The 24,744-nt window shown below is 36.3% G+C and overlaps 1 protein-coding gene across 1 annotated transcript in view; it reads left to right on the top strand.

Annotated features, from left to right (window-relative positions):
- The window catches only part of TBCD (tubulin folding cofactor D), a 133,719-nt gene that overhangs the window by 45,752 nt on the left and 63,223 nt on the right, over positions 1-24,744 (top strand). Inside the window, exons 14-15 of the mRNA XM_075719382.1 lie at positions 10,472-10,628; positions 20,830-20,887. Coding sequence (XP_075575497.1) covers positions 10,472-10,628; positions 20,830-20,887 — 215 coding nt within the window. The remainder of the gene's footprint in view (positions 1-10,471; positions 10,629-20,829; positions 20,888-24,744) is intronic.

The raw sequence follows: 24,744 nt of genomic DNA, 5'->3' as shown, positions 1-24,744 counted from the left end.
AGTGAAACATCTTGGGGGAAGTAGGTAACATCAGAAATTGAGACTGTAGGCAAAACTATGAACTGTTTATAAGAAGAGGTTTTCATAATCATTCTTTTCATTGCCAGTCATTCTAACAGAGATGTAAAATGCACCTTTCTTCAGTTTCTACTTGATGCTCTGGTTATAATTCCCTTTCAAAATTTATTATTTTTCAAATGTTTTTCATGCAGAATGTTTTTTCTTTTTCTGCTTTGATTTCAAGACTTATGCCAGAGATTTTGAGACAGTTCTCTCACCTAGATAAAGCTTTTTCTCATAGAATCCAGTAGTAGGACCTGAGTTGTGCCATGTGCAGTTCTAGTATATACGGAGTCAGTCCCACACATTTTTCTTTGAGGCATAATTGGCATTTCGCTGCTGTGATGCCTCTGTCACAAAGAGAGCAGTGAGGCATATAATGAATACTCCTAGACTCAAAATATTTTTAGCTTTCAGTTATTCTTTGAAACATGTCAAATTTTATAAAGATTTATATGATTACTATATGTTGTCTACTATCTAAATGATTTTGAAAGTGGGGAATATAAACCAGCAAGTGAAATCTGATGCTTTATTTTATTCCATTGGAAAAAAAAAAAACCCCAAAACGCTGCAGTTCTTGAACTGCAGTTTGTCTGTTATGTGTTTGAATTCAAAATTACATGTTACCATTTAGCTGTAAAATTTTCAGTTGTTTTTAGAACAGATAACGCAGCTAAATTTGCATGTAGGGAAAACTTCTTTTGTTTTTTAGCAAAATGGCCAGAAGTCCGTTAAAATCTTATGATCTGATGATGTATTTTTGTGAATTTCTACGTTTGGAATTGCAGCACTCCTAAATGAAACATTGCTTACTCTACAGCATATGTTAGGGTCAAAAACTTACATTTCAGTGTGGTTTCAGTATGATTTCACATCTTTTGTATTTGTGGTTTTGTAGGCTTCAGACTATTATTTATAGGGGTTTTTTATTTAATTGGGTGGGGATAAATACTAAACAAACAAGAGAATCCTAGTTTACTTGAATTTCTGGTTTGCTTGTGAAAGGACGTTATTAAAATTTCTCTTGATGACAGCATAGTATAAACTTTCTAGCTAATAAGGTGTGTCACATATAGGAACATGAAACTTCCTAGGCGTTCTTAACATGTCAGTGGTGAGATTAAAAGTGTTCTGGTGTTAAACTCTCTCAGTGGCTTGCTGACCACTGAATGGTCGCAGCTGTATCTGCTAAATGGCTAGGCGCCTAAACTTTCTCTACTTAAAGCCAGAGAAAGTCTCTTAAATGAAATCAGTGGTAGAACTGTTACTGTTTCACAGTCAAAGGTAACTTGCTCTTTTTTTTGTTTGTTTGTTGTGAATTATGTGATCCTATTTTTGCTATAAAACCAGATATGTTTAAAGTAAGGTTGGAACTATTTGCATCTCTGAAGAGTAAGAAAAGGAAGCCGGGGAAAGCAGATTGGAAGAACTGCGTGGTTACACTTGCAAATGAATTTGTGCTTATTTTGGGAGGAGTCCAGCCAGAAAGACATTATTTTTTGATCTGCCAGCCTTCTTCTATAGCCTTACCCATTCACAGTGAATAGACTGAAACAATCCAACAATCCTTCTCTCCTTTTTTAACTGTGGCAACAATGAAAGCAACATTTAAACAGAAGGCAATAATGCTGATGAGATACACAGATAATGGCTATTTCAGAAGTCTGATACTGGTGGGTCAATGCAAGTGATCCAAATCTTGAATTTGATTTTCTTAAATCTCAGAATAAATGGAAAGGCTCAAAATAGAGTGGGGAAAAAAACAACTTGGGAAGGACCAGGCTTTATTTCTTCTGTTTATAAATTACCTTCTGAATAAAAGAAGAAACAAAAAGTGTAAGAATAAAGTAGGGAGCATTGAAGTCTGCAGTTAAGTACTGTCAGTGAGGGGGCTGAGACGGATTTGAGAGGGGACTGGGCAGGTTATGATGTTTTGGGATTTAATGACAAAATCGGTGTGCTTTTTGCCTTTTCAAAGAGGTCAGACACAGTGCTACCAGTATCCAAAAAGACCCTGGCTTAGGGAAATATTTTGTGTATTATTTCGGCTGAACGGTAAGCACGTTGTTTAAATAGGAAACACTGGTTATTTCAGTTGATATTTTTTCTCTGGTTTAAAAACGTCCCATTGTCAAGTATATTTTTGGTGAAAAGCTTGTATGAAGTTAAGTTTCTCGTGCTGTCAGAAGGTTTCAAATAGGTGCAGCTACTCTCAATAGCAGATGCTAGGGCTTTGAAGGAGTATCTGTGTATGCATGACTTTTGTGTCTGCAATTTTAAAGTTCCCTCTGTTTCTCTTGCAAATATCTTATTAATTTGATTAGAGTGGATATGTGCTCTGTGGTAATACCGGATTATCTGTATTCCTGGTACAGAGAATGCTTGCATATTTGGTGGTATTGATAAGAGATTGGATTCCTGTGTATTTTATCTGATAGTACAGAGAATGGTGCTTCTGGATATGTATATATAGCTTGATATACTTAAAAAAGCCCGAACAGTCTGAAAAACGCTACACACAATGAAAAAATGAGCATTTTTGCTTGTGCACTGTGCTATTTATTAAAAGAAAAAAAAACCTAACAGAAAATAAAACCAATACTGCTTTCAAGTGTGTTCTACAAAGAGGTTTAACTTAGTCTAAGATTTAAACAGTGTTATAGAAATCTGCTATGTAACTTCTTAAACTTGTTTACATACTCTGTTTTTAAGGATTACTTTCTGTGTTTTCGTATTCCAGAATAAGTTGTTTGATATTGATTTGCAGCTGCCAGGGTTTTTGGAGGAGGACGCATCAGGAAGTCAGCCTTCTGCAACATGTTAGTCTATTCTGTAGTGGTAGTTAATTGTGAGGCTTTTGGCAGGATTCCAGGTACTTTTTATCATAGATACAGGAAGAAATGAAAAAAAGATCTACCTGTCTTAGGTGGACTCGTAGAAAACAGAGAACACCCAAACCTGAAAGGCTGGTTACAGAAGAATTCCTTTTCTCTAACACCCAGGTGAACTTTAAAAATGATGCGTGGTCTTGAAAATAGTATTTTAAAAAGTTATAATGCGTATGTTACCGTAATAGTTTCCAAATTAGCAAGGAAGCATTATAAATAGTGCAGATTTTTTTTTTTTTCTCCACTAGCCAGCAGGTATGAGCAAGAATAAATGCTGTAGCTGAAGCTGTAGCAGGAAAGGTCCCTCCCCCAGCACAGCTGGCAAATGGTATAAATACTAAGCAGGGAATAAATGACAATGAATTGCTTCTAGCTTTTTCACTGTAGGGTTTATCTTAGTATTGCACAACCTTAGCCTAAAGGTTGGTGTTTCTTTGGTGATTTTTCTTCTCTGACATGCAGTGTTAGAAGTTTACAAAATTTTTATACTCCTTCGGAGTAAGTAATTCGTTTGCTTAGTAGTACTCCTTCTTAAGCCTGTTTCTTCATGTCCTTAGACTGCAGTTTGCTACTGGTTAAGCTAAAGGAAGAGCTCTGTTAGCTGTAAACTTGTATGAAGGTCTCTAGTATGGCCTTGGGCAGGAGTGGGTAGATGAATGCTCAAAATATTCAGCGCTCTGTGTTTCAGAGGAGGTAGATCACTACTGTCTTAGGTCAGCTGCAGGCCTTTCAACGTAGCCAGGTAGGGGTGCTTAAAGATTCTGAGTTTTTATGGCTGCATTACATAATGATGTTGAGATAGACTGGCCAAAATCCAGATCTGTCTGCTTCCGCGTTGGCCCCTTGCCATACTCAAAAGCTCACACTAATTTCAGTGCTGTAGCACTTCTGCAAACCTGCCATTAGTTTATTGAAGCCGATACCTGGGAAATGAGAGCCAGTGTGATTTCTTTTAAATACTGTATTTAAGTAATATGACTGGTATGAAACAGTAAGTCTTCGGCAGAGATGTAGTTAGAATGTAGTTCTTTAGGGCAACGTTGAACGTAACCAACAATCCCTTCTCTCTGCCTGACCGCCGGTCTTTGCGTTACATGTTTTCCTCCCTCAGCAGCGAGGCAGACAACAATCTCCTTTGCTGCCCAGCTGTGATTCATCGCTAGAGCAGGTCTTTCCTGTGTGCTGACTGAGATAGGTCCATGGAAAAAAATATCACGTGATCATATAATTAAAGACTCTCTTAATTCATTACGTAGTGAGAGACTGAACTGAGATTGCAACCAGACAGACACAGCCCTTCATAGTCACGGGTTAGAAAATGCTTATTTGGTTTGTGGATAGGTGTATATATAGCCTTACATACGTGGGTCAGTGTTAAGAATTGTGAGAAAGTTATGGCAGCTTGATGGACTTCAGCTGTTAAATTCTCACGTCTTCTGAGCATGTATGAATTGCAATACTCTTTCCTTCTTCCCTGGCAAACTCCTAACTAGGTCAAACTTGGATGCAGGAATGAGAGAAGAGAGGCCACCTGTTGACAGTTTTTAGGCACTTGCCCTACAGGATGCAGTGTTAGAGCATTTCACAGAAACACTTGAGAATGTTTCGACAGACAAAGCAGCGTGTGCATCTTCTGACCCTCATTTGAGAATGTCTCCTCTGGATGAAATTGTCCTTTAAGAGTAAATTCTGAAGTAGACAGCTTGTATAGAAAAATGAGAACAAATCATAAATGTTTGGCAAAACTTTAAACAAATATTTATTTCTGATAATGGGCCTAGCCTGAAATTATCTATGTTTGCATCTGTGTTGATATATTAAATATTAGAAGAACATCCCTAATGAAGTTATGATTAGGACCTGCCTGTTTTTCTAAAAGAGGTTAGAGTGCTGTGTAAGGGCATGCGGTCTCAAATCTGAAATCCTTTATATTGAAAAGCCAGAGTTCTTTTTTTAGCATATAAATGATATTGATAGGTATGCTGTTTAAAATGTGGGAAGCTGACATACTGTAAATATGGCTGTTTACACCTTTTTTTTTTATGCCTGAGGCTCACAAAGAGGATGAACCTACCAAAGGACACTTCTGCAATGAGTTAGTTTTGTTGAAGAAAAATTTCAAGAATAAAATTATTCTTTGTATTGATACTTATAACTGTGTTTAAGCGTCATAATTCATTAACTGTCATGTTCTTAGCTGCTCCTGCAGTGACACTGTGTACAATACTTCCTTCAGTAATAGCAGACATCCATTTTTTGTAGTATTTTTTTCTTATATAATTCTAAAATAGAAGGTTTTGCAATATATTACTTATGAGTTGAGAAGGCTTCTCTGTATACAAACAGTCCATATCAAAATATGAGACTTACGGAAGAGGTAACATTAGCTTAATCTGGTTTAAGAGTGGCATATTTTAGTTTTAAACTAAAATTAGACAATTCTTAATTAACTTGAGATTCAGTGAATAAATCTGTTTTCAATTAAATAGGGTTGCTGTGAAATTTTGCAATTTTCTTGTGGAGACAAGACCTAAGGCTAAGGAACAGGTTTTTGTTGTTGTTTGTTTAATTGCTGTATTTGTATGTTTCATATGATAAACATTGCAATAAATAAAAAAAAAAAAGGCAATCTGAAGTTAAAGTAGCATAGGGCTCCTGATGGCATGTGTTATTGTGTAGGTTTGTGTAAAGTATGTTTTTAAAGGCACTTTTTTAAAGGAATACTATGAGGCATTTTTTATTTACATACATGTGACCTTTCATTGTACAATGTTTTCCATAAGTTTTCTTAACTAGTTGTTCAGTGTTTAGCACCTGCACCTGAAAGGTGCTAAGCATCTGATTGTTTAAAATCTGTGCTTAAAAAGCAAAAATATCTGTGCAACCTGTCTCCCGTATGAGAAGAAAAAAATCTGTTGTTTGTAATGCTTTGAAGCCAGAAGTTGTTTCTTTATTTTCACAAGGCTTGAGCAAAGAGCTGTGTTGCAACCTGCAGTTATGTTGTTAGGTAAGGCAGGGTGGAGTGTAACAGGTGCTTATTAATACCTCTAGGCTACAGGTAAAGGTGACTGTATTTTCTTGAGTGTTCACAGACCTAAGCAGGTGGATGTTGTTTTAATAATTAGGTTGAGAGTGGACACTATTTATCCTCTGTTTTTAATGGCATACTTTTAATGTAGATCTGTGAAAGAAATGGTAACTCTTCAAGTTAAGCAACAATTTGGGTCTTATCCTTGTTGTATCTTCCAGCTCCCTACTTCTAAATAAAAAGGCAAGTACATAATTTCAAAAATGAAAATTTGTCTCTGCTCTTCCAAGCTAAAATAAGTTTCTTCTGGAGATTTTTTTTTTCCTGGAGGTTTTTTTTTCCTAAAGCTTTTTTTATTTGTGGGTTTTTAATAAATCGATTTTAAATATGAATTCGACAGGATTTTAAATCTGAAAAATGGAAACAACACAGAGCAGCACAGTACAACACTGTAACCATACTGTATATTTCCGAGGTGATTATAATGGTGAATTGAAATTGCATAACAGATACAAAATGCAGAAGCTGACTGCAAAGCTTTGAACTTCATCACTGCTTTGTGTATCAAACAATGCTTCAGAAGCAACAGTTTAAATCGGAGAAAAATGTTAAATAAAATTTAACTTAGTATTTTGCGTTTTGACTGAAGATGAAAAGTGTACGTGAGATAATGCGAACACAGAGTCTGTCAAACTGTGGATTACGAAGGTCTTTTCTAAGATAGTTCAGTTACAGTGGACTAAACACTACAGATGGTTTTGCCTGTGCTGCTCCTTCATGACTTCCATCAGCCCGGCTCTTCTGACCCTGCAGGAAGCCATAGCAGAAAAAAAACCCTGCATTCTGTTTGAAGAACTCTAGGTAAAAGAATGAAGTGAAACCTGGAAGTTTTGGTAGTGTTGTTTTGGGGTTTTATGACTCTTAAATACCAACAGGAAATGTAATGCTGGACCCACTTTTTTTAAACACACAAACATTTGTCAGGAGCAATTTTTATATGGTATTTCCCATAGTCTACAGTTCACCAGTAAATATTTGACCAGTGATAGCATGCCAACTTCAGCAGATGACCCCTAGATCAGTATTCCCCTTGTTGCTGTCATTGTTATATTTATATTTACTTAGCCCTTACCGCTGTGTACTTCACCTTGTCTTCCCTGTTTCTCCCACCTGCTAAACGTCCACTTTTGCATCCTTCGTTTGCATTATCCCCCTTTGCTCTCCAGACTTTGCAGTCATGTGGTTTCTCCTGCAGCAGCAATGCTTTGAGTCCCAGCCACAGGACATCGAAGAGGCGTGAGTCCAAAGGCCTGCTGCAAGATAATGGGGAAAGCTTGGGCTTCTCAGAGTAACAGTGCTGCTGTTCCTGGCATTTTCTTAGTACCTGCTGTTACAGACCCCTGGCAGCATCACCTCTGTCTTTGACCCTCATAAGCCAGGTGCCATTTGGTATTGACCCTACTATTTGGGAAATTAATGCCCTGAATTGAAGAAAACTTGTGTTTTTTCTTTCATACAGATGATACAAATGTCAGGAGCTGCTCGTGGGTCGTTCCTCTGCATTTCCTTCAGTGCATAGAGAGCTGAGAGCGTACTCACAGCTGTCTAAAGTAGCTGGGGCAATCACCCTGTGCTGAAGGAAATTTGCAGCAGCTTTGCAAAATTGCCTTTGGCATCTGTTTTAGTGTTCCTGTAGAACCAGCTTATTCCTTTTTTTTTTTTTTTTTGTCAGTTGATGCAGCATTTTTCAAAACAAGCTAGTCAACATTTTTAAAGATTTTTATTGCAGTTTCTTTCGGAACTGGGAAGTGCCCAAATATCCATCCATCTTTGCTATATCATTGTTCCTGAATGGGAATTGCTTTTTTTCCCCATATAGTGTTTGTGCTCCTAGTACTCCCTATCTTGTCCATCCCTCTGATTACTGCTTTATTTTCTTTAGTAGGTTAAAATTAATTTAAATGGCATTTTAACACTTCCTTTCTCCAGTTATGGTACATGTTTTTTTCTTTAAAGTAGCAGGCATACAGTGGTGAACTGTACATTGAAGTTTAATTATTTTGTGATTATATCCACTCAAGTATATCCAGGCACAGAGTTTGCTAATGAAATACAGTTCAGTGATCCCATTTCTTGTTCAATGGCATCACCTTTTGACAAGTATTTTCGAAGGAAAAAAGATACGTTTGATAAATTTGATACAAGGAAGAAAATTGAGAGAGAAATTGTTTCTTTTTTTTCTAGAGGCTGTTGTTTCTACAGATATTACTCATTTATTAAAGACATGCCATCTAGAGAGAGGTGTATTCAAATTATATATCTGGATTTGCAGATACCAAAAGAAAGCCCTCCAGGGAGCCTTGCATACGTATGGTATTTCTTAAACTGTGGCAGTATATTACTAAAACTGTGTAAGAGAATTCTTCTTTATGTTTTTGGAAGCTCTCTTATCTGTAGAAAAATATTACTGACTTCTGCAGTTTTGATAGGGATATAAGCATGGAATTGAAATTCTCAGTAGCCACTTGTTTTCCCAAGCTTATTTTTGTCACTTCCTTATAACAGTCCCTGTGTTATAAGGCCTTTGTGATAAGATTTCGGGATCTGCATTTGCCTTTACTTCTGTTCTACTACTCAGCTTTCTCCATTTTCCCCAATATGGTGGGAAAAAGGAAAAAAAAAAAAAAAAAGCTGTATTTTACTGCTGTCCCATTGCAACAGTAGTTCCAGTGCTCAGCCTGGGTTTAGTCTCTGTGCAACAGCATTTCCCCTGGAGCTCCCTCAATAAAATGTGTCACGAGACCTATGTTATATTGAGGTCTGTGGCTTTTGGGCCTTTATTCACTAGAACATACTCAGTCCAGAGTTTCTCAGGTTGTCCATTAAATCAGGAAGCAACGCTTGATACATGCATTTCGAAGAGCTGCCTTGGATAATATAGCTATTGTATCGCTTGATTTTTGGATCGTGATTTGTTTAATGAACACAGGTAATGCCACTCTTCTCCCAGAACTCTCCTTGTGTTCTGGGGCATGTATGTCGTTAAAGAGATCCTGACACTGTCACTTGAGGATGATTCTCTAGGTCAGTAAGGAGAAGGGGAATATTCTCAAGACTACACAGTATATTATTTCCATTCAGAAACACAGTGTATTCCTGCTGCTGCTTTTTTCCAATTCCTGTAACTAATAGGATTCATCAAGTGTAACACTAAGTCTGGAGTATAGTTTAGTTTCTGTGAAATGTTGTCCTGTGTTTTAGTGTCTCTCCCTGTCCTCACCATCCCAAATAAGCGTGACTGAGAAATAAAAAGCACCTTCCCAGGATAGCTGTCAGCTGCTTTTGTCTTGAATCTCTCTGCTGGGCTTCATGAGACAGCATTTGCAAATTTGGGCATTAGAGTTAATGGAAGTGCATTTTGAATACATTCTGAAGTGCAGTGCATGATTCCATATTGCTGTTTAGGATGCAAATGTCTCCATCTTCTTTTCTCACTGTCTAACAAAAACTGGTATGTTGGTGAAATTGATATAATTAACATGACTGATAGGAAAAAAAGGCATTGACTTTATTTAAAATGTTCTTCATCAAAGGCTTCTGGTCTTGCATTAAATCATTCTGTGCTGGTGAAGAGGCATGTAGTCGTCGTCGTTTTTGATGTCTAAGCAGAAATGAGAGTAAAGCCCATCTGTTTGCATTCCTAGGCTACACTGCAGTTTTATACATATTCTGTCAGTTGGCAGTGCTGGTAGGTTCAAGCTTAAAACACTGCATTGAAGTCACTCAAAGTAACAGCTCTATGGGGAATAAAATATCACAGCTTACTTGCTTAATGCAAGAATGATGTCAAACATGTCACTTTGCTTTAAGATTATGCAAAAACTATACTTAAGTCCTTTTCAAGATTGGTATATTGATGATTCACAAGCATTGTTAATTTAGAAGAATTTGTCATATTAGGACTTCTACTGTGATAAATGTTGCCTGCTAATAGATGGATACTGATTCTTTTATGGTAGTTACAATACTGTATTTCTTAAGAAATATTTTTTTCTAGTGATAGATGCTGCTATAATATTTAAAGTCCAGTACTTTAAAAAGTGGACACTTCTTAAAACTTTGCATTTTAAAATTACTTTGACTTCTGAACATGTATCACTGAGTAATAAGTAATATCCGTGTTACTTCTTATGTAACCCACTTGCTTTAATCCTCATTGTGTGAGGATATATGTAAAGGAAATTAAAAAAAAAAAAACCTGCTACTGACAAAGAAACAAAATAGTGTATTAGAAAAAAACCTCTTCCTTCTAATCAACTTCAAAATTTCACGTATTGACAGCCATGCTTTCTTTTCTTTCAGCACACACAACTCCACTCTGTGCATTTTCTCTAATGATCACTGAATGCTCTTACAGATTTTTTTTTTTTTTTTGGTTCACTGTATGGTCCTAATTGATGCTTTTGTATATTTTTTTTTTTTAATTTAACAGTTGTTCCTGTCATTTTGAAAGCACTGACATATGATGAGAAGAGGGGGGCATGTAGCGTGGGTTCCAATGTGAGAGATGCAGCCTGCTATGTGTGCTGGGCCTTTGCTCGTGCTTACGACCCTGGAGAACTGATACCATTTATTAATCAGATTTCAAGGTAAGTTGTGGCAATAAGAAACTGAGCTATTTACAGTTAATTTTTAAAAACTATTCAAAATTAGGAAGGAGCTAGAAGTTAATCTAATAGTCTAATCCTGTATCTTCTAAAAGTTAATCTAAGATTCTAATGCTCTGTATTTAAGACATTTAAAATTAGATATTGACCAAAAGTGATACATCCATTTAGGGGAAATATCTTCATGCTTAAAAAGTAGCTGGTGTGTCCCATATAACATGAGTGAAATTCATTGATGTCTGGATATTGTTTGCCAAGGAATGGATATTTTGTTTCTCTATGATAATTTTTACTAAAGGTCGTTGATTCATGCTAACAGATATGCTGAATAAAAGATAAAGAATTGACTATGGGTGGGATGACAATGACATAAACAATACCATTGCCTTTCCATGTAATTGTTGAAGTCTAAAATGTCTTCCTGTTGCGGTATGATGCAGTTTAACTTTTTGGATTGAAATGCATCTAAATATTTCCTTCTCAAGTGTGATGACTTCATTTCCTTCTGGTTTTCTGTCATAAGAAAACCAAAGAAAAATCCAAAGAGATTCACTGTAAGAAGATTCAGAGAAATTAGTGGAGGCTTTGAGTGAGGGGGTGTCATCTGTTGTCTGCTTAATCACCTGCTTTATGGTTAGCACAGGGAAACTGATTCAGGAAGTTTAAGAACATTTGGAACCTTAGTGCAGTAGAGGTAGAAATAACAAACCACTCTAAAATTGGGGAGTTGCTTTATGGAGTCATAAAGAGCTGGAAATATGAGAAGATAAAACTTATGGAAGAAGTTACTTCCTACCTTTTCAGGCGAATGCTTCTTTCTAATGATCCAGGAGTTTTGTTACTTTGTCAGATGGGTATTGTGCAAAGAATATAGCATGTCTTTATTGACCAGCTTACAACCTGCAAGTTGAGCAGGTTAGGTCTAAAAGAATAAACTACACTTCAGCTCTTCTCCACATAGCCATTTTGGAGCCTCCCGGTTCTTCTGTACAATTTATGATTTTCGTTTCGAACTGTTCCAATTCGAAGATTATTGTGAGTAATAAAATCACTTTCAGTTGCTGAAAGTGGTAGGAGCTTGAGCTCTACACAGTGATTCTGAATTCTTAGTAACGTATCACTTTTGAATAATGGCATTTTTATTGTAAATAATAAGGTGTTTTAGTTAAAGTTAACAAATGCATGAATTTTTTTTTTTTCTTTTGATACCTTCTTTTTTATAGCATACCCCAGTCCAGAATGACCACAGTACTAAACTCTACTTACAGTTCAATGGAAACACATGCATGTACTTCTTTTTCAATCTATGGTTTCTGGTTCAAAGGACTTTCAAAAGTAAAATTTTCAAAAGATTTCCAAATCAAAATCTGTGATACTGCAATGGTGGACTAGAACTTGGTTGCAGCTCTTCACTTAATACTGATGATATTTTTGCAGATACAAATTGGTATTACCTTTTTTCTTTTGTCTCGTGCTTTTCCTCCTATTTGCTTGTGGGATTCTCTCTTTAGCATTTAGTCTTTTTGTTGGCAGCACACTGGCTGACATTTCAAGGTGTCTTTAATGGGTGATTTGCCCTGCAAACACAAAGAGGTAGCTTCTAACAGTTTCTTGGCAGACTTTTAGTACAACCATTGATAGCAGCAACTCAGGCATCTTTGTCTCGGTCAGAGGGGTTTTGATCAGTAGTCATTCAGTATTATCTTTTTAAAAGGGGGAAAAAAAATTGGACTATACAGTGATTTGTGGTCCTGGATATCTGGTTCAGTTTCTAGGAGCTGCCTTGCTTCCAGATTGCTGACAGAACTATTTCAATCCTCATCCAAAAAGCCTTGTGTGGAAACACAGGATAACTTACTTAGCTCAAAGAATATGTGACTTTTTCTTTCTTCTTTAAAACCTGTTTTTAAAGTTCTTGGGGGCAGTCTGTTAGCCTTACATATCCATTTTTATTCCTTGATCCTGGTGCACTGTGCCCTTGGTGGTGTCTGCTGTTCTTCATCCTTGTATCCTCACTTTCCAGTGCTGGTCCTTTAATGCAGGGTCACACAACAGTGTCTCTTATCTGTGTGATACTCCTGGGGTTTTTTGAGACCTTGATAAAATCTTTCTGTCTAAGAACCTGCTGTCAAATTTCTTAAGGCCAAACGCTGTTTTGTTCCTTTTTTCAGCTGTCATGTCTTTTCTCCAAAACAGACAAAAAATTCTAAGACATCTTAGCCTCGCGTCTCTGATAAGCAGTTTCATGTTGTTTTGATGATGTTTCATCTACAGTAGCATAGATACTAAAGGAGAGGAGTCTTTGTCCTGATTTCAGCTGGGATAGAGTTAATGTTCTTCGTAGTAGCAGGCACAGTGCTGTCTTTTGGATTTAGTAGGAGAAGAATGTTGATAACACACTGATGTTTTAGCTGTTGCTGAGTACTGCTTATGCTAGTCCACGACTTTTCAGCTTCCCATGCTCTGCCAGGTGCACAAGAAACTGGGAGGGGGCACAGCCAGGATAGTTGATCCAAACTGCCCAAAGGGCTATTCCATACCATGTGACCTCATGCTTGGTATATAAACTGTGGGGGGTTGGCCGGGGAGCAGCGATCGCTGCTTGGGAACTGTCTGGGTATCAGTCGGTGGGTGGTGAGCAGTTGCATTGTGCATCACTTGCTTTGTATATTATTATTATTATTATCATCATTATTATATTGTTATTATCATCATTACTCTTTTACTTTATTTCAGTTATTAAACTGTTCTTATCTCAACCCAGGAGTGTTTCTCACTCTTACTCTTCCGATTCTCTCCCCCATCCCATTGGGGTAGGGGGAGTGAGTGAGCGGCTGCGTGGTGCTTGGTTGCTGGCTGGGGCTAAACCACAACAGTCTTGTAACACCAAGCTGTGCTAGAACATGATGCCATCCACTGTTTCTGGATGACTTTCAGAAAGAGAATGCAGTGCTTCAGAGTAGACCTGCTTCAGTTAAGCATGCTAGAAATAGTGATATTTGCCATAGTAAGTTATTAAAGAAATACTTTCTTTCAAAGGGTCATATTTAATTCCCTTCTAGCTGAGTTCACGGTAAATTATATATAGTATGAAATTCTTAACATAAAGGTACCTAAAGATGTGTTCACACAGTGAAATAATCATGTGATTACATCTTGGGTTATATTCCTATTTTTAATCTAACCAGCTCAGGTAATGGTAGCAATGAAGACACAGTGACATCCACGACCAGAATGTTAACAAATGTTTCTAGCAGGCTGTTACCAGCTGTGCAGAGTTATTTACTGCTATCTTTAAACTCGCAGGAATACATTTATGTTCTCACTGCGAGCAAATCTTCAGGATGAGTATAACCATACCAATACTAAAGTCTGTTTCAAAACTGGTGCTTTTTGTGGATTTGGTCAGCAGCCTTATGAAAATAAATCCTCTGCTTCCATCCTCTTAGTTGAACAACTTTAAGGTTTCTTTTAAGGTCTGGCAAGCTTGTTCCTTGTGAAACTTAAAAAAGCCTAGGTGTGAGTGTGTAAGCCTTCTATTGATCAGACTTCTGATCTGTTCTGCTGTTCACAATGCTTTGAGCAATATATTTCTTTTACTCCTTTCCCCCTACCATGGTGCAAAACAATGTTGTTCTCCATACGTTAGATGCAAGCTCACCATTTTGATTTTTCACGGTTTGTGGTATTTTGTTTTACTGTCACAAAGCTGTTAGTGGGAACTTGTGGACAGGTATGAAGGAGGTTATGTTGCTGAAGAAGCTCCTGTCTTTTAGCTTTCAGACTGTTCTGGAAATAAATTCTTCTTTCATTTTAGGAAAATGTCAAATGAAAATAATTTGTATCTTCTACCTATAGTAGTAATACCAATTAACACTATGGATGTGCCAGCTATGCCAGCTTCAATTGGAGAGAAACACAGGGTGGATGGCAAGGGGGAAGCTGAAAATTGCTTATGATCAGTTGTAAGGTGTTGTGGCTTGTATATGCTTAGTTTTCTAACAAAGCTGCACAGTATTTTAGCAAGTATTAATGCTATATTATGGCTTCACTTAAAAACTTTGTAGTTATGTTGGCCATACCTTTTCTAAATATAATCAACTCTTGAAGGTAGAATTGCCACTCCAAAGAGAAACGGTGAAAAAAAGTATTCAAATAAAGTATGACACACAGTTTCACCTATTGTGTCAGCAAGCCGATAATTACATACAGCTTTTTTTTAAATCTAGCCTTAGGTGTGTCACTGTTTTACTTAAAGAGGAGTCATACTTCTAGCCACAAGCAAATTGCTGCTACCCTTAAAAAATGCAGAACTCAGCATTTTGAAACAAAGTACATAATATCCATTGTGAGCTGAATTACACGGCAAAAATGTCTGCCCATATAAGAATACAAACTATTAGATTCTTATAGAAGAATAATAAATTGTTTACCTGAGAGGAAAATACTACCTCCTTAAAAAAACGTAATGAGTGATTGTGATCCTGAACTGTTTGCTTTGTCTTGGTGCTAAAAATCACAAATGGTTTATCCTGCATTCACAGTCTTTAACACTGCTCTTTAAGTGGCTGGAGGAACACAGATAATGCTGAACTTGGAGCATAAGTAGCTGGTTGCTACACTCAGACTCGAAAGGCAAGCCAGTTTTAAGCGCAGCGGTGGTAGCTAGAAGTTGTTGAGTTAAACAGTGAGCTGCTTCATGTCTTCCTACTTCATGTTGTGGCCTTTGGCACACGTTAGTTTATCTCGTCGGGAAACTCACTTGGGTACCAAAACACAGAAGTATGCTACTTAAGCAGGGTCCTGCCCCACAACCCAGTCACACTGTGGTACAGTAGTTACAAATTAAAGCAGAGGGGTAAGTTCGTGGTGGTGGCGGTGTTTTTCGGGGTTTTTTTGGGGGGGGGTGTTAGCTTTTCTCCCCTGCAAAGTTGTATCATCGTGTAATGGAAAGACATTGGTTTCTGTGTTTTCAGTAGTCAAGGGACATAGATACTTCACTTTTGACTGGTGAAAAATCACCTTAAACTCCATAAAATCTATTTCTTTAGTAAAATTTATGACTGTTTTAAAATAAATATTTGTATCCATATTCAGTGATAGCTGTTTCTTCTCTGCTTTCTTATGAATCTTCTGTTATTAAGTGATGAAATTGTTAGGTACAAACGTAGATTGCTGTAGATCATCGATCAGCCCTTCTCCTTCCAACCTTACCACTCTTCTTTGAAGGGAGGAAAAAAAAAAGAAAAAAGATAGAGAACATGTATTAGAAATACTTGCCTGAGAGTATTTCTAATAGTACTTGCTCGTATTTTTACATGTCAGTATCTTCTCTCTATCCATATTTCAACAAGATAAACTTACTCACATTTGTTTATTTATTTTTTAAAGTCGAGTTAAACTGGTTTCTAAAACCTTGCCTGATCCATTCAAACTACAGGACCACAAAAAGAAAATTCCTGGCAAAGTAGATGAAACGACACTTTTGTTGCAGGATAACCTTACTACGTTTTGAAATGCATGTACCGAGGTTGCTATTCAAGCATATCTTTATAAAAGCACTACCTGACCGAGATTTTTTTCTTTCCCGGTCTCTACATGCATGTGGTCTTTTTAAGCTTACCTATGAGGAAAGTTAAACATAATTTAATAACTTGGAAATACAGGTAATTTGATTCCTGCCCCCTTGGGTGTGGAAGTTGCTGTCTGTAAACTGTCAGGTGCACACTAAGAAGCTGAGCTGTTTTGTTTAAAACCTAAACAAAAAATAAAAAGGAAAACATACTTCTACTCTATTATACAATTATAGCGATTAAATTGTTGCTGGCTATCTTAATTATTTGGAACTGTTGCATAGTCAGAATGTAGCTTCATTTATCTGTCATTCAGTGGTGTAGGTAATCAATAAATGAATCGTTATTTGGAAAGATCTAATTGCTATCTCCTGTTCAGCAGAATGCTAATACAAATAGTGCATACAGTACAGGCAGCTTTGTCTTCCCTGCGGTGGTGTGTTGTTTTTGAAGGGGGGGGGGGGGGGGGAAGGAAGGTGTGGCTATGGATGAATGATGTAGCTTGCTCCAGGGCAAGATTGTCCTGCAGAATTGGGGAAATCTGAAGCGTTGCTTTGAGCTACATCTTGTACCATGATGAAATATTGAGAATAGCTTTCTTCTTTTATGTATTTGAATGTTGCCTTCAGAAGAGAGTTGTGAGCCTACTGTGTCTTGCACTTGTGTAAAGTTATTTCCTGCAGGGTCATCATATGCCTTTCTGGTTTTGTTTTTTTTTTTCTTTTTTTTTTTTAATAGCAGCATTTGTAACTCATGTTCTAAGCATTTTTCTTATTGCTCTTTTCTACATGTGTATTTATTATACTTTCATCATTTTACCCCACAACTTTGGGACCGGAGTAACACACTGAACAGTGTAGGATGTTGGGTGGCTAGGAAAAGTGTAAGAGCTCAGTGTGAGCTGGGTTAGAGGGACTGTGGAAGTATGCAGCGTAGAAGTGGGAATGGTCACCGCGTTTCTCCTTTTCTTAGACTTTCTCCTTGCCTAGATAAACAGGAGGAATTAAATCTGAGACTGTAGTCTGAAGGGCTTTTTCCCCTAGCAGTGCTGGCTGAAGCAGGCTGTTTTGCTTGCTCCTTCACCTGCTTGCTCCTGCAGTTGAGCATAGCACAGCTGTATGGGATAAAGTGAATAGGGGAGCTTCTCTGTTTTTTTTTTTTTTTAAAAAAAGCTAGCAAAAGACAAATTAATTGAGCCTAGATCTGTTTTCATCATCCAGCTCACTGTGTAGCCGTTGCAGTTGCGGTACTGGCATGGTGGTGTGAAAAGGGCTGTTTGCAGCAGCAGCTCTCAGCAGACTCGGGTCTGATTCTGGTCTTGCCTCCTTTTCCTAACTTGTGTGGATTGTTCAAAACTGTTTTGATTGTGATGATTATCACGCCTTCCCTTCCCTAATGTATAGTAGGGAGGAGAGTTTTCTGTCCTGTTACAAGTTAGACTTTTCCCTTTTTTGGGCTCAGGAAGGAAATTTTGGTTTTGTGCCAAATTGGCAAGAGGTTTGAGAGTTTATTTTTTTATCTCCTGCAGCTTCAGGGTGGTATGCTTGAATTAATAGTAGCAAATTCTCAGAGGTTAGCAATAGGATAAGCTTCTTGCTGCTTGTGACTAGTATAGACTAGAAGTGCCTCGTACAGGTGACAAAGGAAATTCAGATTTATTGTGTGGTACATCTGGTGCTTATAAGGAGAGGGTAACCTGATATTTCTGATATTTCTGTGTTCTGATGTCTATCACCTGGCTGGCCTCTGCTCTCTGATTCTTTCTGCCTTGTCAGGGGAAGGTAATGAGATCAGTGTTGGGCTGAGGAAGTGAGCTGCTAAAGTGCTTTGAGTCCTTTTAACTTTCCCTGAAGCCAGTTAAGTGACTACTTGGGGGAGAGGGGAAGGGATGGGGAAGAAAGGGAGAATTATTAGTTGACTGATAGAATTGCAACTTGCTTTTTAAAGTCCATTTGTGTTTATTGTACACCTAAAAGCTTGTTGTGCATACAGAGTAAATATACCTCAAGGAACTACAAAAGGTGTTTCATAGAGACTGCAAGATGCAAAGGCATTCTTTGCTCTACCTGTTAGTAGTCAGGTGTGGTACATTTCAGGCAAGTCAAGACATGATTCTTGAACTAGCTTAAAAAAAATTATCCCACTTTGTTTGACATAAACAGTTTCTTTATGTTAGGAAATCCTGGTGGAGTATCACATAAACTCCCACGACAAAGCAGACAGGTGAAGACACCTTAGACATGTTTCATCTTAGGCATGTTGCTTTCCTTGCTAATCCCTGTGTTACGGCACACTGTGCCTGCATTTTCAAATAGGAATTAACCTGAAAAATTATTCGTGTAGTTTGATAAGTTTAAAATACTTCTATTGAAAGGATTAACATAAAGCAGTGACTACAGTAGGATTTATGAATATAATGGGGCTATGGGGGCAATGACAAAATTCCTGGATTTTTTTTTTTTGTCTTTCTTAAACGCGGTATTCAGTTGCAGCACTGAATAACTTGGGTGGCATCACATAGACAGTATGTTGTTTTGCTGGTTTTACTTACATAGGTTTGTCTTAAGGTAACAGAAGAATAAGGAAAAATGGAAGAGCACAATTTGATTATAACCTGAACTCTTGTTGTGTATAATAACATGAAACTGTTTTCCATTATATCTAATAAACCACATTTTAAGTCTAAATATGAAATTCAAAGAGCAGTATTTATTCTCCAGTGATGGTCTTTTAACATTTCCAGTTTGAAAACACTGCATAATCTTTCAAATCAGTTTTTAATATTTAATATGTATGTCCTTACACTCATCCCTAAGTGTCTGTTTTGGGCCACTGTCAGAGGCAAGATAATCATTTGGAAGGATTTTGGTCCGACCCAGCACATGTCTTCTGAAGTACTCCGTAACGCTTAGCTTCAAGGGTACCTTTGACACCGTAAAGGCAACACTCTGGATTTTGAGCTTCCTGCCTCGATGAGGGGTTTTTTTTTTTGGTGGTTTGGGTTTTTTTTTGTTTTCTCGGAAGAGAGCAATATTGAAATATTGCATAACTGACAAAATACTGTTTTATCTTATGGTCCATATAATTGGAAATGCCAGACAGAAATTTGCTTCTTTTTGCTTTCCAGGATGATTTTCATTCAATTCCTTACTTTTGAATGTTCTCGTCTATAATTAAAAGATTTATGGGAACTATTCATATCATTAAAACTATATACTTCCTACATGTCCTTTTAAAATTATTTTTAAATTTCTCTGTATGCCACAGAAGAAAATTAGCAAACATAGTATGAAGATGATGTATTTGACCCAGTGCTTTTTCAGCAGTTAGCCATGTATGCTACGTCCTAATGGAATGCTTCCTAAACATTTGCTCTTCCAGTCGCTATCGTTTGGATGACCTCCTTTTGTCTTATAATCACGTAATGTCTTTGTGGCAGAGAGAGGAATTGCTCATGCAAGTAGCAGTAAGAAAGCATTAACTGTCTTTAGAACAATTTATTGGGGTTTATTTTCATTTCATTCTTGCTTTCTGTCTCTTGTTTTCCTTAATGGAGATAAACTTAAATTACAGAGGCAACATTGATTGTGCTTTTCAGTGAATTTTAACAACATAGTATTCTTCGCTGTAGGAAACTGATAGCCACTACCCAGGGAAGTTTGATATTATCAGTGTAATTAATATCTTTATGCTAAAGCAAAGCTATTGCAGATTTACTTTTCAGCCAGTATTTATTTCCTGTTTTGCCTGGAGTCAATAAATAATGTAATGAAGAGTTTCAGAGTTTGAAAGGAATAATTTTCTGCTTAAATGATTCTCCTGAAGTGATGTTTATTTGTCACTGAAGTTAATTGAATGCTGGAGGTGGATTTCTAAAGCTGTAGACTTCGTGTGCTGCAATATATTCCCTCTCTTCTGTTGTGTAGCATATCTTTTAAAAGCAGTTCTTTTGAGATAGAAGAATTGAACTGTGCAGGGTTACCAGACTTCGCGCACAAAGAAATAGTTTCGTATATTCATGCCTCTGTAGCTACAGGTCACCTTTTTAAAAAACTGCTTTGCAATTTATCTTGTAGGTCCTTTTAGCAGGATTTGCATATTGTTTTCTGATTTTTGTTACTTACAGAATGTGATCTTGTAGAGATAGCTGCAAGTTTCCATTGCTTAACTTTATTTTTGCTTAAGCCTTACATAAGACTTGCTGTGCATTTGGTTATTGAGAAACTGTATTTCCAAGTTTTAACTTAAAATTACACTGTATGAGTCTCACATTAGAGATGATAGTTATGTCCAAGTTTTAAACTCCTGCTATATTTAAAATAGAAAACCTTTCTATGCAGTTAAATATATTTGCATACTCCTTCAATTGCTTTGATACAGTAGGATGGCAGTTGTCTGTTCACGCTGTGGACAGTCCACAGCAAACTAGAGAAACGAGGAAGTACATGGTTATTTCAACTCAAGTTTTAGTTTAGGCTTGTATTTATAAATAATAAGCTCCTTAGAGGAAATGTTGATGGTTCTGCTTAGAAGTGTAAATGTTGAAATGATGACATTACACATTTCCTCTCATTTTTTTGGTACTAATACTCAATATTTTATTTCCTCAGTGCATTGGTTATTGCTGCAGTATTTGATCGTGATGTTAATTGCAGAAGAGCTGCTTCTGTAAGTTATCACATTCTAGCTTATATGTTTCTGTTATTTTTTGTTTGTTTTCATTTAATTTAATTATTTTGTAGACTTAGCTATGTAAAACTACAGCATATAAGCAATAAATTGTGTTGTGAGCAAAAAAGTGCTTTTTAAATCCTTAGAAGTATGGTGTGAATTTCGATTTTAAATTATATAATTCACAGATCCACATCTTGATTTGTGGCTGTAGTTCGTAATCTGCTGTATTGTTGTCATGATGGATAAGATAAAGTGTCTAAGAAAGAGCTATTTAGCATTTTCTAGTCACAATAGCAGAGACAAAAGGGTCACTCATAATATACAAACAGTGTATCTTTTTCAAGTCACCAAGCTGGTAAGTTTTGTGAAGTTACACTTTTCTAGCTGTTCATCAACTGTTACTCTGTAATTGTGGTAAGTTTAAAATTTTTATAGTATCTCCCCTTCTAACATATTTTCAGTTATTGTACAAAACTCTTTCCGTAGGACTGGGAATTTTTAAAATAAAGTGATAACTCCATTAGGCAGATGCTGTTATCTAGTTAATAGGACTGACACCAAAGTATATTCTGTGGAACCTTTCTGTAGAAAATTTTTATGCAGTTCAGAATTGAAAAGAATGTGTGATGGTTCTTAAGAGAAGGGAATTTATGGAGGAGAGGTAATAAACTTGAGAAGAAGAAAGAATGGGCATCTTATCTTTAAGAATTTAAGTCAGTGTGTTGTACATATTGAACTTGCTATCTGAAACAAAAAAAAAAGTAGTACGAGTTGTCTGTTTCAACAGATAAAACAATTTATCTTATGTAAATGTAAAAAATCCCGCACTATAACTGTATTAACTCAAACACAGGACCAAACAATGTCTGTCAAAGAACCAGGTGTTTCTATTCCTAAGAATAAACTGCATTTAAAAACCCAAAAATTGCAACATGCAAATGGTTAACAGGTCTGTCCTATTTTTTTGACTGAAATTTTGTAAGCTAATGCTTTTATAACATAAGAAGCATTTCTCAGGGATACCTGGATAGCATCCTTATTTTTTCTGGCCACACCTCTGCTTGAGAGTTTAAGCTGTTGAATGAAGCTGCAGCATAATTGCTGGAGAAGTGAGTCAGTTACTTGTGTAATCGTATCACAAATCACTTTGTCTAAATAGGTTAAAACCAAAGTATGGAAGCTAAGACACTGTAGATAGCTGAGTACTGATATAACATATTCTTTGCATACTGTACAACTAATGGATATGAACAATGCTACTTTCCCCCAAATTTCAACTCCTAAATTTTAGAAACCGTAGAATTTGCTATTCTTGGCTAATTTAAGTCACTTTATTAAAATAAAATCCTTAGAGGAAAACAAAGGTAGTTTTGCTTCCTGAGAACTGCATAAAACATTAAGGAGTCGAGATGGTGAAAAGTGAATTATTTATTTGCTCTATAGGAATTGTCCTGGGAATCAGTGGTAATGTATATAAAGATGAGATTTTTTCTGTTTTTTTAACGTGTTTGCTACTACAAGCGTACTGCTTAGCTTTAGTGGCTTGATCTAATTGTTGTGTATAATCTTCATTATGTTTCTATGCTGAAACATAAACCAATAATTTGACCATGAAATATGGTACTAAAGCAGATACATTTACTAATGCTATAAGCTTAGTGCAGATTGTGCTTCCATATTTCAAATGAGTACAAAATACAGTACATTTTCTTCTCACTTCCTCTTCTACTTTAAACCAAGCTATCGAGCATTTTGCAATTCAGTTATCTCCAGTCAAGTTAATTTTTTCACTACTACATTCGAATTTAGAGCTGGTCAAAATTTGGAATTGCTGTTTTGATGGATAGTTATGAAAGGGCTGAGACCTTTTTTCTTATTTTAGAGAGGCAGGCAAAGAAATATTTTGTGTTTACCGGGCATTACTACAATTTTGAAGAAAAATACCTGGGAGTCCTAATTATTTCCAATCATTACTACAGTTAAATACATATTTAAATAAACAACATGTTTTACTAGATTTTCCATCTATTACAATATGCAATATATTATAATGCAGAGCACCAATAAAACAAAATAGCATATAGAGATATTTTGAACCCTGAGGTTAGAGAGAATAAAATAAGACTGTTCTTTGAAGCTCCATTCTGAGCTGACTTGTGCAACTCTTTCATGAATAATCATTATAAGGAATAATCACATGAATAAATGATCTCGCATTGGGCTCCCTTCAACTCCGACATGTTAAAGAGAGGGGTTTTTTTCCTCTTGGTTCGTTGATAGTTTTTAAAATCATGACTTAGAGAATGTTTTAATATTTTTTTCAGTTTTTGTGGGAACAGCCATGTAGTCAGGTTACAAGGCTAGTTGGTCATCTCTGTTCTGATATCATGGAATCTTTAAGTTAAGATCTTTGCATCCAATTTTTCCATCTCCAGAAGAGGATTGTATGAAAAATGAAAAATTATTATTACAAAGCAGTTGAAGTATTTGGCATCTTTTAGGAATTTGCAGTTGTTTTGAAAGTATGATTGAAATAGTAACATTTTCAGTTACTGAAAATCTCCTAAATGTTATGAAGAAAAATATTTTGTGAAACAATAAAAAAGTGCTAAAGGAACAAGGAGGGAATTCTGTCAACATTAAATGACCTCTAGAAAACTGCATTTTCACTTGGATGAACAATGTGTTTCATTATTTCCATATCGCTATTTTACTTTCTCTCACAATGCTTTAACAGAATAATATTGTGGGGATGGTTTTCCTTGTAACTTTTTCTGTGCAATGTACTCCACACCCGGGAAAAATAATTTACCATATCACTTTTTTTTGCAAAAATTGGGATTAGATGCTGTTCTTCTAGAACAGTAATGTGTTTAAGTTGTCACAGCTGGAATGTGCATTGTCTACAAAGCCTTCTTAAATCAGTGGTGAAATTTTCCAAATATAACTCTAAATGCTCCAGGATTCTGGTTTTACATTCCTTTGAGGGCTTTTTCTGGTTTTGTTTGAATATCTTGGTTTTCATTGTAAATTTCCCCATAACTGGCTGACAACTTATTTGCAGAAGAGGCACCTTTTAGCTTTTTTTTTTTTTTTTTTTTAAATGCACAACAACAATGCTGAAGCTAAGAAAGGTTTGTGGTGATGCATACAAACCTCCCTCAACCTAAGTAACCAGTTGTGAAACAAGTTGCTATACGGTTTTAGTCTGCAACTGGAAAATTTTCTAGCTACTGAGCTATGTATACAGGAATTTGCTAGTTACCATATTTCTCTTTATACTTTTATGAATTGTAAACTCATAACACAAGCATAAGAATCTATAACAAACTGATTAATTTTCTCTAAGGCTATTAAATTGAAATCATCGACAAATATTTATACTAAGGCAAAACTAATATCTATCTTTGTAAGCAGTGGTTACAGTTGTATGTTTTTTGTAGATAAACTAATCAATTAGGTGTAAATGAACAGGTAAATTACGTGTTTGGAATATATCAGATGTATGCCAAGTATTTTTGCCATGCTGCTGGGCTATTTCTTAGATCTTCATGATTGTTTTTCTAAGTACGTTAAAAAATGAAATGGTGCTATAGTGGTGGAATTTTAAAATTCCTACATTAAGTAAACAAACTGTGTGAAATCTTTACCCACAATAGCTTTTTTCTGCAACATTGTCTATAGGCCCCTATACATCTTTTTCCAATTACTTTGCCACAGCATATTCAGTTCTGGGCCTACGGATGTATTGTAAGTAGAATAAAACTTTCACTGGTTTGAGACCAGATTTATGTTGTTTGGATATCAAAGTTTCTGACTTAAAAAGAACGGGGGTGGGAAGCCTTTACGGA

The sequence above is a fragment of the Pelecanus crispus genome, chromosome 12, assembly GCF_030463565.1.
Source record: "Pelecanus crispus isolate bPelCri1 chromosome 12, bPelCri1.pri, whole genome shotgun sequence".
In the NCBI taxonomy this organism is placed as follows: Eukaryota; Metazoa; Chordata; class Aves; order Pelecaniformes; family Pelecanidae; genus Pelecanus; species Pelecanus crispus.
This window is presented reverse-complemented; position numbering and strand designations above follow the sequence as displayed.